The 12149-nt window shown below is 50.1% G+C and overlaps 2 protein-coding genes across 6 annotated transcripts in view; both read left to right on the top strand.

The window, feature by feature from the left end:
* The window catches only part of LOC120593883 (dipeptidase 2-like), a 5782-nt gene extending 2493 nt beyond the window's left edge, over positions 1-3289 (top strand). For all 5 annotated transcript variants that reach the window (XM_039851821.1, XM_039851822.1, XM_039851825.1 and 2 more), the window contains exons 6-12: positions 1-135; positions 433-502; positions 633-809; positions 1185-1269; positions 1957-2032; positions 2695-2830; positions 2925-3289. In XM_039851821.1, coding sequence (XP_039707755.1) covers positions 1-135; positions 433-502; positions 633-809; positions 1185-1269; positions 1957-2032; positions 2695-2830; positions 2925-3191 — 946 coding nt within the window. In that variant the 3' untranslated portion in view covers positions 3192-3289. The remainder of the gene's footprint in view (positions 136-432; positions 503-632; positions 810-1184; positions 1270-1956; positions 2033-2694; positions 2831-2924) is intronic.
* A 4099-nt stretch (positions 3290-7388) lies between these two features.
* DPEP3 (dipeptidase 3) lies at positions 7389-11843 on the top strand. Its single transcript, XM_039851782.1, has 10 exons — positions 7389-7906; positions 8231-8357; positions 8865-8994; positions 9084-9225; positions 9465-9534; positions 9667-9843; positions 10125-10209; positions 10725-10800; positions 11274-11409; positions 11504-11843. Exons 1-10 carry the CDS (start codon positions 7581-7583, stop codon positions 11744-11746), a joined length of 1512 nt encoding a protein of 503 aa, XP_039707716.1. The 5' UTR covers positions 7389-7580; the 3' UTR covers positions 11747-11843.
* Positions 11844-12149: the final 306 nt, after the last annotated feature.

Here is a 12149-nt window from a genome sequence, read left to right as displayed (position 1 = left end):
CAGTAGCCGGAAGTTGGCTTGCCTCATTGGTGTGGAGGGCGGCCACTCACTGGACAGTAGCCTCTCTGTCTTGCGTACCTTCTATTTGCTGGGTGTGCGCTATTTGACACTCACTCACACCTGCAACACGCCCTGGTAAGCACAGTGCAGATGGTATGGGCCCACTGAGGCAGAGATCTGCTCAAGATCACACTGGGGTCCAGACCATGCTTTACCCCTGGGATCTGCCACTGACCCTGGAGTGGGGAGGGGAGTTGGGTTCACAGATCAAAACTGGATCCCCAGTGGGACCTTCCTACTGCCAAGCACTGCCCAGCTTGGGTTCTTGCTCTTGCTCTGGGGGGTTGTAGGGTTAGAGGGTTTGATAGGGCCTCTAGGCTCTTGTGGCCAAATCATGGCCACCAGTCAGACTGCCTCTTGGCCATCCTGCAGGGCAGAGAGCTCAGCCAAGGGCATCCACTCCTTCTACAACAATGTCACTGGGCTGACCAGCTTTGGTGAGGTGAGGACCCTGGTTCCATACCCTGCCCCACATGCATGTATACACCCTACCTGTTCTCTACAAATAAGTGCACATACATGTGCACCCCTAATGCCTCTCCCCTGTCCTCCCCTCGCTCCTATCTCTGCAGAAGGTAGTGATTGAAATGAACCGCCTGGGCATGATGGTAGACTTGTCCCATGTCTCAGATGACACGGCACGGCGGGCCTTGGCAGTATCACAGGCACCTGTGATCTTCTCCCACTCAGCTGCCCGAGGGGTGTGCAAGAATGCACGGAATGTTCCTGATGATATTCTGCAGCTTTTGGTGAGAGACTGCCCAGCTCTTGAACCTGAAGCAAGAGGTTTAAACCAGGAGCCCTCAAACCTAAGCCCCAGCTCCCTCAAATTCCTTAAACCCCAAGCTGAACTTCTACCCCACAAACCCACTGTCCACAACCCCTGAACCTTGAACTCAAGTTGGAGTTCTAGGTGGTAAATACTCCTCTAAACCTTCAAACCCAGGGCCAAGACACCACCCAAACTAGGACTGAGACTCCTCCATTCACACAAACCAGCAAGGTGAAGTCTCCTCTGACTCAAAGCCAGGGCTAAACACCTTCCTCACAGGGGCCCAGTGGGTGAACAGGCAGGTAGCTGTGCTGGGGGGCCAAGTTGAGTATCCATTTGTCCATCCCTGCAGAAGAAGAATGGTGGCATCATGATGGTGTCCTTCTCTGCGGGGGTGCTGCAGTGCAACCTTTTAGCCAATGTCTCCACTGTGGCAGGTAAGGCCCGCCCTAGACTCTAAACAGCTCTAATTTGGACCTGAATCTTTGAAGGGTGTTGGACCTCAGAACAGCCCCAGTGGTTTGACCCACCCTTTGGCAGTAGGCACAGCTCCCAAAAACCCCAAAATGGACAGTACACAGCACCTTGGTGCCACGTGGAACTGGAACCAGAGTAGATAATCAAATACTGATGGGTATAAGGGAGGCAGTCAGATCAAAAGCTTGGGTGCCGACCACTTGTGCCTCTGCAGGGGCTCCCAAAGTGCCCTGCCCTTGCCTCTGGCCAAGAGACTTGACAGCCCCTTAGATCTCTGTGGTCTTTGTCAGTTGTACTCTTTGTCCTCTCTTCGTCCCATCCTCCGCGCACATGGAAAGGAGCCCCCACTGGTTCTCAAGGAGACTCAAGACAGGGAGAATCCTGATGTGAAATGGACCAAACTCATGGCTCTGGGGTCCATTTCAAATATGAAGTCCAAAAAAAAGAAAAATGAAGTCCATTCTAGAGCCAGCTGGGGTCACTTCTGGTCAAAGCTCAGGGCCCTCAAGTTGGCACAGTGGGTGCCAGTCCATGAAGGAATTGGCCTGCATGACCTACAGACTACAAGAAGGGGAATCAGCAGAACCCAGTCCCCACCCCCCATCCCTGCCCTAGAAGCCCCACATCGCTGACTCTCCATCCCTCAGATCACTTCGACCACATCAGGGCAGTCATTGGATCCAAGTTCATCGGAATTGGTGGAGATTATGATGGGGCCAGCCGGTGAGTGCTTCCCTCTGGCTTGTCTGGGGCTGGCTGTGCAGCAGTGGGGCCTTCATAGTCACCATGCCCACTACAGCATGATCCTTGTGGTTGTTAGGCCTGGACCACAACCTCAGGTCTGCTGGCCCACCTGGCATCTCCCCTCTCCCAGGGTCTGTTTTCTGGGCTTTTCTGTCTGTCTTTGGTCCACTTGGTCCCACTCTAAGTCATCATATTTGGCTAAGCCACCAGACAGAGCTCATCTCCCCAGCATGTGTACCTACCCCTTTTGCCACAGACCCTCTGTCTCAAAGCAGACTCTTAGCAAGGCCTGGAATGAGAGGATCTTCTCTGCTTGAAGCTGGGTCTGTGCATGCAGGGGTTCAACCCAGTTCTTAAGTTTTTCTTCTTTTTATATATGGAGGAAAAATTTGCATTCAGTGAAAGGCATAGATCTTAATTGTGCCGTTCAAATGAGTTTTGATAAATATTCAAAGAGGTTTGGGAGTCTCCTTCTGAAGGATGAAGAGCAGGGGTGAATATTTACTCTCTCCAAGTCTCCATTTCCCATATTTGACCAAGGCTGGGGTTCCGTGGACCCTGAACACATAGGGCTGTGGTTCTGAGTCAGGACCAGAGAACAGGTCTGGGGCCCAACATCTGGTTGTCTGATGGCCACACAGGTTCCCCCAGGGTCTGGAGGACGTGTCCACTTACCCGGTACTAATAGAAGAGTTGCTGAGACGTGGCTGGAGTGAGGAGGAGCTCCAGGGCGTCCTTCGTGGAAATCTGCTGCGGGTCTTCGGACAAGTGGAACAGGTATGCGGGGCTGGGCAAAAGAGTATCTCAGGAGTCTGAGCAGGTGTGTTGAGGGAAGCTGTGGGAGCTGCTGACCACCAACTTCTGCCTCCAGGTACGGGAGAAAAACAAGGGGCAAAGGCCCTTGGAGGATGAGTTCCCGGATGAGCAGCTAGGCAGCTCTTGCCGCTCTGTCCTCTCACGCCTGCATCAGAGACAATTTATGCCTCCAGACCAGAAACTAACTGAGACTTCGACACATTGGACACCCAAGATGTCACCTAAGGAGTCATTCTCAAAATCCTCCCCCAACATGGTCCCAAGCCTCACAGTTTCTGCTTCCTTCCCAGTCCTCATTCTGTGGCTCTTGCAACCCCATTAATCCTGCCAGATGTCACTTTGGCAGCCGTGGACACCCCACAAAATTCCCCTGTTGTGCAGGCACAAACATTTCCTAAAAATAAATATTTTGGACTGGAACCAGGCATGAGTGTCCTCTGTGGTGGGGTCTGGTGGCTGGTCACTGGTAGGGCATCCTGCTGCAGTTCAGCCACAAGTTACTCAAGGAAGACCTGTTGGCAGTGGCCTGAGGAAACCCACCCGGGTGATTGGGCACTGCAAGGAGAGAGTGGGTGGCTTTGGCTACAAGAGGGTGGACCCTACTCTGGGTTCTCTCTGAGTAGCTCACCTCAATCCCCATCCTGACCCTCTGTCCACCACCTGGGGATCTTTCAGGGAATTCTGATTCAAATTCCCAAGTAGGGAACCTGCTTGGATCAAAAATGATCTTTTTTCCTATTTGGACAGAGCTCAGAGTGTCAGGCCACATAATGGGCCACGGGCCTCAATGTTGGACTGCCCTGGATGTGGGCCCATCCCTCACCTACCCCTCAGGGATTTCCTCTCTGTGAGGCACAGGATACTTAGATAACCACCCCATCTACCCCTAGGCCATTAATGATAACAATAACTGCACTAATAATAGCCAAAATTAAGAGTTAATACAGTGTTAATAATGACAGCTAATCATAAATAACATGATAACAATAAATAATGGCTAATAAAAATAGTAATACTAATAGTCTATGCATAGCCCATGACTGAGCAATTTCACCCCAGGTATATATCTAAGAAGAGTGTATACATACATTTCCCAAAAGGTATATGAAATAATATTTATAGCAGGACTATTCATAATAATCCCAAACTATGTACTTCAAAGTCAAAAAAAAAAACAAAAAAAAACAAGGAGCCAAAGACAAGAGGTTATTGTGAAAGCAGTCATATTTTGAAAATTCACATTAATTTGAGGAACAACAGTAAAATTGACAACTGAATTTTCAACAGAAATAATGGAAATCTACACAGTGGAATATCTTTAACCCGATGAGTGAAAGTAACTACCAATGTTGAATTCTGTGCACAGTGAAAATATTCTTCAAAAATGAAGGAAAACAAATGCATTTCAGACTAATAAAAGCAGAGAGAGAAATCGGAAATATACAAATCTCCTAATAAGAATATCAGTTATTATAGGAAAAGTGCATATCTAGTATAAATTAAAGACGTTATAAGTACCCTAATTTCACATTTGAAATGGAGGTATTAACATTTAAACAAAATATCTTCAGATTTTGAATTTTGAACTGAAGAAAATTTATGTTCTAGAAATACATTTGATTTGGCAAAAGTAGCCATGGACTTGGCTCTTACTTATTCTGAAATTTCATGTCCTGTAGAAATTCCATCTGAAATTGTTTTAAAAAAACATGCAATATTGATGCTTTGTATTATAAAATCAGCATTCTGTTTGGATCTTCTGAAATGATTCATATTTTGCTTAGTAGAATCTTATCCAAATTTAGAAGTAACCTTGAAAAAAACTTTACCTATACCAGTCACAGTAGCATCCTTTAAGAGAAGTTTCGGTGAGCTGCAGTTATTTAAAAATTATTTGGTCAAGAGAAATTGTCAAACATGCAATCTCGCAACAGAAAGTGAGCTAAGCAAAGAAGTAGGTTTGAAAATATTATTCATGAGTTTGCTTCATTAAAGCCAGGAAAGTACAATTATAATTTTGGTGTGGATATAAATAAAATTATGGAAATGTAAAATAATGTTGTGAGTTTTAGTATACCTCTTTTTTCAGTTCTTTAACATTTTCAACTATTTTAATGTTCTGGAAAGGTTAACTATTAAAAATATATTAAAAATAAAACAAAAAATACATTAAAATTGTACATCAGAGTACACATTTTTCCTCTTGCTTCAGGCTCCATATTGGTGGGTTCTGCACTGTTACTCAGAAAGTTTTAATAGTGCTTTGTATTTGTTTCACCTCTTCTCTCCTTTCTTCACTCCTTTTGGATCAACTGAGTAGTGCTCTGAGATCAACTTACTTGTCTGTCTCCGTTTTTCTCCCTTTTATGGCTCACAGGGCTTTAAAACATCACAATCAATGGTATCTTCCCAAACAACCCAGACCATGTTCTCTGCTGCCTTTCAAGGTGAGCTTATTCAGTTCAGAGTCCATTTAGGAAAATATGGGAAGAAGTGAGAGTTACTATAAGATAGAAGCTTAGAGGAGGGCCCTGTATAGTTGGGGCTCAAACTTCTGAGATGAGGCTGAACTCAGCTGGTGCAGGTGTTCTAAATGGGCATGGCAAGGCTACTCTGTCACAGCCAGAAGTTGGAGACTACAGCCAATTGCCACTGCTAGAGCAGCAGTGACAGGAACAGAAAAAAACATTTCCGTTTTCTCCTCCTGCCTTTCAGTTTCCCTTGAGTCCCAGCTCCACAGAGCAGAGAACAGAAGGCTGGATCTGGAGTTGAGAGACAATTCTTAATAACCAGGATTCCTCCAGGCCTGATTCACTTTCTCCTAGGGTGTATTCTTTTGTATTCCAACTCAAAACTAAGGGCCCTTCAGGTTTCTCCTGACCTTGGTGGACCCTGGAAGCTAATCTGTTTCAGCCCCACAATGCCCCTAGTGGAAGAAACAGTCTAAAACCTAGGCCCATCTCTGGGTTTCTTCTATTCTCCCTGGATCCTGGACAAGTAATTTTTTAGTATTTTAACTCCCTGGTGCCTTGAGAAGATCCTTTTTATATTTTGCCCAACTTTTCTTGTTGTTGTCAGGAGGACTGTAACTTTGATTTACTTAACCAAACCAGACATTTGGAACTGTTTATGTATTAATGTGATAACATTTTAAAATTTTATTATAAACATTAGGCCCTCTCCTTTCACCTAAGATTAATATAGGAAACAGCTGTATATACAATGCTTTCACACTTTTGATAAACTGTCAGTAAAGTAATCATTCATTATGTTGTTTAATGTCTCTTAAACGAAGACCTCCATGGCAGGTCAGCAAAGTACATGAGACGCCATAAAAAAACAAATTCTCTCATTCTCTCTCCCTCTCTCCCCGCTCCTCCTTTCTGAGAGAGCCAAAGTTAGAGGTAGCTGAGTCAGACTTGGTCTGTAACACCATGAGGAGGGGGCAGAGATGGATGGGGGCAGTGGTCACCAGAGGCCAAGGCCTTTCTCCTGGTGCCCAGAGGGAAGGCCTACTTATCACAGAGCCCAGGTGGGAGAACAGGAGACAGATGCAGATGTAAAAGGGGTGACAACTCAGATTTCAGTCTATGCTGTTGGCCCTTCTCAGCCTGGCAGAACCTGATGCAGGTCCAGGAGGCTCAGATGCTACCCGAATGCAGTTCTGAGGTCAGTTCCCCCTAAACCAGGGCTTTTCCTGAAGAAAACAATAAATTATACTGTCCAGGCCTCTGGCCAGCCTGAAAACTCTCTTATTTTGAAGGATTTCCGCCCCAGGTGAAGTCATGTATCAGACGAAGCTCCCCATGCTCTTAGCACCAAGAGCTCCAACCTCATCTTGTCCCCCTCTGCCTTCAAGGATCTTCCAGTTCCTTCCCACAGCACAGTCATCCTCCCCAAATCAGGACGACTGGGCTACTGGCCAACCTGGGATGCCCTCTCTACTCCCCTGGCCTGACATCCTTTTAAGGCTCAGCCACTGCTCTGGTGCCTCCACTAAACTCTTACCACCCTGGCCAGTTCTCACTGGATTCCCTCAGCCAAGATAACCATATTACGTGGAAAGTACATAAAGTGACCAGGGAGCAGGCAATCCCCTTCCCAAGATGGCTACTATTAACTGTTTAGTATGTGAACTCCTCTAGAGTCTTTTTAACATATGTACAGACACAAATTTCAATACTAGATGCTAAAACAAAATGGTCTCCCCTAAATATTGTTCTTAAATTTCATTTTTATTATATAGGTCGGGAATCTTTTTTCTGTCAGTCAAAACAGATCTAATTCACTCTTCTGAGCTGGGGCTTAGAATTTCATAGAATAGTTAACCTGTTGGAGGGTGAAGCACAGCCCTGCAGCTCAAAGCCCACATAGACCTGAGACTTGTCTGGTTAGCGGTGAGATTAGGAACATTCCTGGGCCTCAGTTGCCCCACTGGCCTCCCCTAGTCTGTTGTTGGTTTAGGAAGCCGGGAAGAGCGGTAGATGCAGGGCCAGGAGCAGGGGCGGAGGGAGACAGCGATGGGTCGCTAGAGGGCGCTCGCGGCAGAGGCCAGCCTGGCCCATCCGGGAGCCCTCCTAGTTGGGGGAGCGAGGGCCGTGCCGCCCCCTGGCGGCGGTGTCGCGGATGCCCAGGCGCCTGTCGCCACGTCCTGATTCCTCTCCTCTCGAGGCCGTGCTGCTGAGTCACCTAAATCGACGGTCGGGACCCCATGGTCGCCCTCTGCTCCTCTGCGCTTCTCCTGCCCTTCTCGGGCTCTCGAGACCAGCCCCTGCCCGCCTGCATGGCCCTGCGAGGCATGCAGCCCACGGGCCTTGAAGGTCCCCGCGTGCTCGGCCGGCGGCCTCTGCTGCGTCTGCTGCTTCTGCTGTGGCTGCTACCGTGGCCCATAACCCGCACCCAGGCCGTGCCTGGCGCCTCCAGCGCCCCGACAGTGCTGGGACCCACCAGCGCCCCGACCAGGCCAGGCACCCCCAGCGTCCGGAGTACGCGGGAGCGCGTGCAGGCCCTGATGCGGGACTTCCCGCTCGTGGATGGGTGCGTAGACGCGGTGTGGGGACCAGAGGGGGCTGAGCTCACCCTTAGGCAGGGCAGGGGTTCCTGAGCGTGCGAGGCTAGTGAGGAGGCTCCTTCACACCACACCTGGATACACTCTCTCCACCGTCACCCATGGGCTCCCTTCCCCCATTATTACTCTGTTCCTGGTGGAACAATGCCCCCCAAGCTGAACCTCTGGAGGTCTCCATGTTGTCTGCGTGAGGTGGGGAGGAGAGGTGGGACAGGATAGGCCCAGGCATGTCGACATGTCCTGCCTGACCTGGAAGCCATGTCCCCACACTAACCTTGCCGTGACTCCCTCAGCCACAACCACCTGCCCCTGCTCCTGAAACAGCTTTTCCAGAACAGGCTGCAAGATGTTAACCTACGCAACTTCAGTCGTGGCCAGACCAGCCTGGACAAGCTTAGGGATGGCCTCGTGGGTGCCCAGGTACCACAGACACAGGGTGCCACAGAATGATTGCTGGGGTATTTGAGGGCCACAGAAACCTGGGTAGGCAGTCCTCTGGGTTACTAGGTATCATAGGACACACAGCGTGCCATCATGTGGTTGCTGGGGAGTGTGGGGGCACTGGAGGCCAAGACAGGGTGCCTAGGGTGCCACATGGGTGCCTAGGTTCTGTGGAGACACACAAAAATTGACCAGAAAAATCCCTGGTGAGTGTGGGAGATGCTAAAACCACAAAGGACCTGGTGGATTGGCCTTGGGGCATTCACATAGCACATAGACAAACAGCAGGCAATGATGATATGTCATGAGTCCACAGTTTGGCTGCTGGCAGCAAATTGAATAGTCATCAAGGTACCCCATGGGGTCATGCAGTGCTTCACTTGGGTCACTGACCCAAGTGAGTACCTTGGGGGCTAAGAAAGAGTGGCAGGCCAAGTGCGTCAGAGACCACCCTGATCTCATTATGGACCCCCGGGCCTACCCTAGTTCTGGTCAGCCTACACCCCATGCCAGTCCCAGGACCAGGATGCTGTGCGCCTCACACTGGAGCAGATTGACCTCATTCATCGCATGTGTGCCTCCTACTCTGAACTGGAGCTTGTGACCTCAGCCAAAGGTGGGCTGGCGAATGGGAGAATAGTCAGGGGCGCTCTCTGGTGGTTCTGGCTCTAAGCCCTGACCACTTGGTTATCCATCCTCTTCTAGGTCTGAACAGCACTCAAAAGCTGGCCTGCCTCATTGGTGTGGAAGGTGGTCACTCACTGGACAGCAGCCTCTCTGTGCTGCGCAGTTTCTATCTGCTGGGAGTACGCTACCTAACACTCACCTTCACCTGCAGCACGCCCTGGTGAGCATAGTGCCTGGCCAGGGTGGAATGGTAGATGGCATGGTGGGGAAACTTCCAGAGAGCTGAGGACAGAGGAGTCCGTAGAAGGAGACTGGCTACCAGCAGGTCTCTCACACTCCCAGAAAGCAGCTGGCCCAGGTTCTTACCCTGTTCTGGAGGAACGATGGATGGACAAACAGGGGGACTGCAGAGCCCCCAGGCTTTGATGACCCACTAGATTGCCCTCTGCTGTCCTGCAGGGCAGAGAGCTCCACCAAGTATAGACACCACTTCTACATCAACGTCAGCGGGTTGACAAGCTTTGGTGAGGTAGGACTCCTGTTCCCTTTCCTAACCCAGCCGTTCCCTACAGATATATGCACACATGTGCATCCCTGACACTCTCCCCTGCCAAAAAAACAAACAAACAAAAACAAAAAACAACAACAACTGTCCCTGCAGAAGGTGGTAGGGGAAATGAACCGCCTGGGCATGATGGTTGACTTGTCCCATGCATCGGATGCCTTGGTGCGGCGAGCTCTGAAGGTGTCGAAGGCTCCTGTGATCTTCTCCCACTCAGCTGCCAGGGCTGTTTGCGACAGTTTGCTGAATGTTCCCGATGACATCCTGCAACTTGTGGTGAGCGGCCACCCCAGCCCTCAAACCTAGGACTAGGCATGCTTCATACAGATTCTTGACCTTGAACAAAGTTACCGTCCCAGGCCCCAATTACCCTTGGACCCAAGGCTGGTTAACCTTCCTTCATCTCTGAAACTCAAGGCCAAATCAGTTCTACCCAGGGACCCACAAACTGAGAGGTGAGGGGTCTTCTAACCCCTGAAGCCAAGACTGAGCACTGTCCTACCAGGGACCCCAGGCCAGAAGGGCCAAGGTGAGTATCCATTTGTTTATCCCTATAGAAAAAGAATGGTGGCATTGTGATGGTGACGCTGTCTATAGGGGTGCTGCAGTGCAACCTGTTTGCTAATGTGTCCACTGTGGCAGGTAAGCCCCACTTCAACTCCTTGTGCAGTTCAAACTTGGGCTTGTGGCCATCAGGACCCTCAGGACAACTCCAGCAGTCTAACACACCTGCTGGGCAATGGGCAGACCTCCCAACAACCCAGGAGAGTAGACACAGCCCTTCACTGCCACCCAGATCTGGGCCCATAGTCAATGCTGATGGGTTTGGGGAGGCAATTGCCTCTGCCTCTGAGTCTCACTTTTATTCCCACATCTCTGGATAGGACAGGCAGATCCCTGACAAGGCTTTCAAGGAGAGGTGGCTCCTGGGCAGGAAAATGTCCAAAGGGGCTGCTCTGAGGTCCACTCTGGGTCCAGTGTCCAGCCTGTAGCCACTTCAGAACTCACAACTGGCCAGGAGCTCTGTGGAGTCAGCTGCCATAGCCTGGAGTGCTGTGGCCAGGGGAATTAACCAGGGCTGTGCTTTCCCAGACCAGGGCTAATCCTAGGATCTGACTCCAGCCCAGTGCTGCCCGTCACTAACCTCCACCCTCTAGATCACTTTGACCACATCAGGGCAGTCATTGGATCTGAATTCATCGGGATTGGCGGAAATTATGATGGGTCTGGCCGGTGAGTATTTCCCTGGGGTTTTTCTTAGGCTGGGTATAGCAGGGAGTTCTAATTCCCCATCCTGTGGTCCTCGAATCCTTCAAGCCTCAACCATAAGCTTTTGTCTTCCAGCCCACTTGAGATCTCCTGACACCCAGGGCCTGTTTCCTGAGCTCTCCCTGTCCCTTCTGTGGCCTCCTGAACTCACTGCCAGTCTAGGTCATCAACCTCATTAAGTACTCCCCTCCCCCAGGTAGATCTCATCTGCCCAGCACTACCTCCACTCCCAGCCCAGCAGATGTGTTGTGGGCTGATCATCTGCTCAGCAGGTAGATGCTGCAAAAGCCCAATCTTTAAGGAGCTTCCAAAGTTGCATTCAGTAACCTGAAAAACATGGCCTTCACCTTCCCATATGTGATTTGAGGTTGGTAAGATAATGGTCCTAGACCAAGATCAGGGCTGAGGTCCCACAGAACTGGCTGGTGGTCACACAGGTTCCCCCAGGGGCTGTCGGACGTGTCCACATACCCGGTACTAATAGAAGAGTTGCTGAGACGTGGCTGGAGTGAGGAGGAGCTCCAGGGCGTCCTTCGTGGAAATCTGCTGCGGGTCTTCGGACAAGTGGAACAGGTATTATGCTGGGTTGGGCACAAGGGTGGTTCAGTTGTTTGAGCAGGTGAGGTGGGTGCTGCGGGGGCCACTGACTGCTCACTCCCATCACCAGGTGAGAGATGAAAACCGTGGTCAGAGCCCTTCAGAGGATGAGTTTCCAGACAGGCAGGTGGGCAGGTCCTGCCACTCTCACCTCCTGTCCCAGCCTCACAGAGAACACCTGGCCACACACCTGGAGATGACCAAGTGGCCAACCAATCATGTTCTCCAAAGGCCTTCGAAAGCCTCCCCACACCTTGTTCTAAGCCTTGAGGCTTCTGCCATCTTCTCAGTTCTCATCCTGTGGCTCTGGTGACCTGGCCAGTTCCCCAGAGGTCACCTCAGCGAAGTCTCAGAAAGTCCCCCTCCTAGTCATTTGGGCACAAGCATATGCTAAGAATAAACATTTTGGGCATGGAGCCAGGTGTGAATGTTCTTCCTTTGTCACATGTGGAGAGGGTAGAGGGTGTGGTCCCATAGGTTCTTGGGTGGTAAGGGGTCTTGTGATTTAGCTCTAGCTGCTCAAGGTGAGTGGTTTCCATTGGCCTCCAGCTTTGTCTCATCTCAGGAAGGCAGAGGCATCTTACCGTACTCACTGCTAAAAGCCTGATCCCACAGAACACAAAGAAATAGAGTTCAGAGTTTATTGACCCCGTAATGGAGTATGACAGTGGGTGCATCCCCAATCTCTCGCTGAATAATTTAAATTTGTTTTTTTA

Source organism: Pteropus medius, unplaced genomic scaffold (genome assembly GCF_902729225.1).
Source record: "Pteropus medius unplaced genomic scaffold, Ma_sr-lr_union100, whole genome shotgun sequence".
In the NCBI taxonomy this organism is placed as follows: domain Eukaryota; kingdom Metazoa; phylum Chordata; class Mammalia; order Chiroptera; family Pteropodidae; genus Pteropus; species Pteropus medius.
Note: the sequence above shows the minus strand (reverse complement) of the source record. Positions and strands in the feature narration are given on the sequence as shown.

Bases quoted from the DNA above. Each gene is read 5' to 3' on its own strand.
- DPEP3 (XM_039851782.1), top strand. From the start codon at position 7,581: ATGGTCGCCCTCTGCTCCTCTGCGCTTCTCCTGCCCTTCTCGGGCTCT. The intron at 8,995-9,083 runs GTGGGCTGGCGA...ATCCTCTTCTAG, and splicing joins GCTTGTGACCTCAGCCAAAG to GTCTGAACAGCACTCAAAAG. The intron at 9,844-10,124 runs GTGAGCGGCCAC...TTATCCCTATAG, and splicing joins ATGACATCCTGCAACTTGTG to AAAAAGAATGGTGGCATTGT.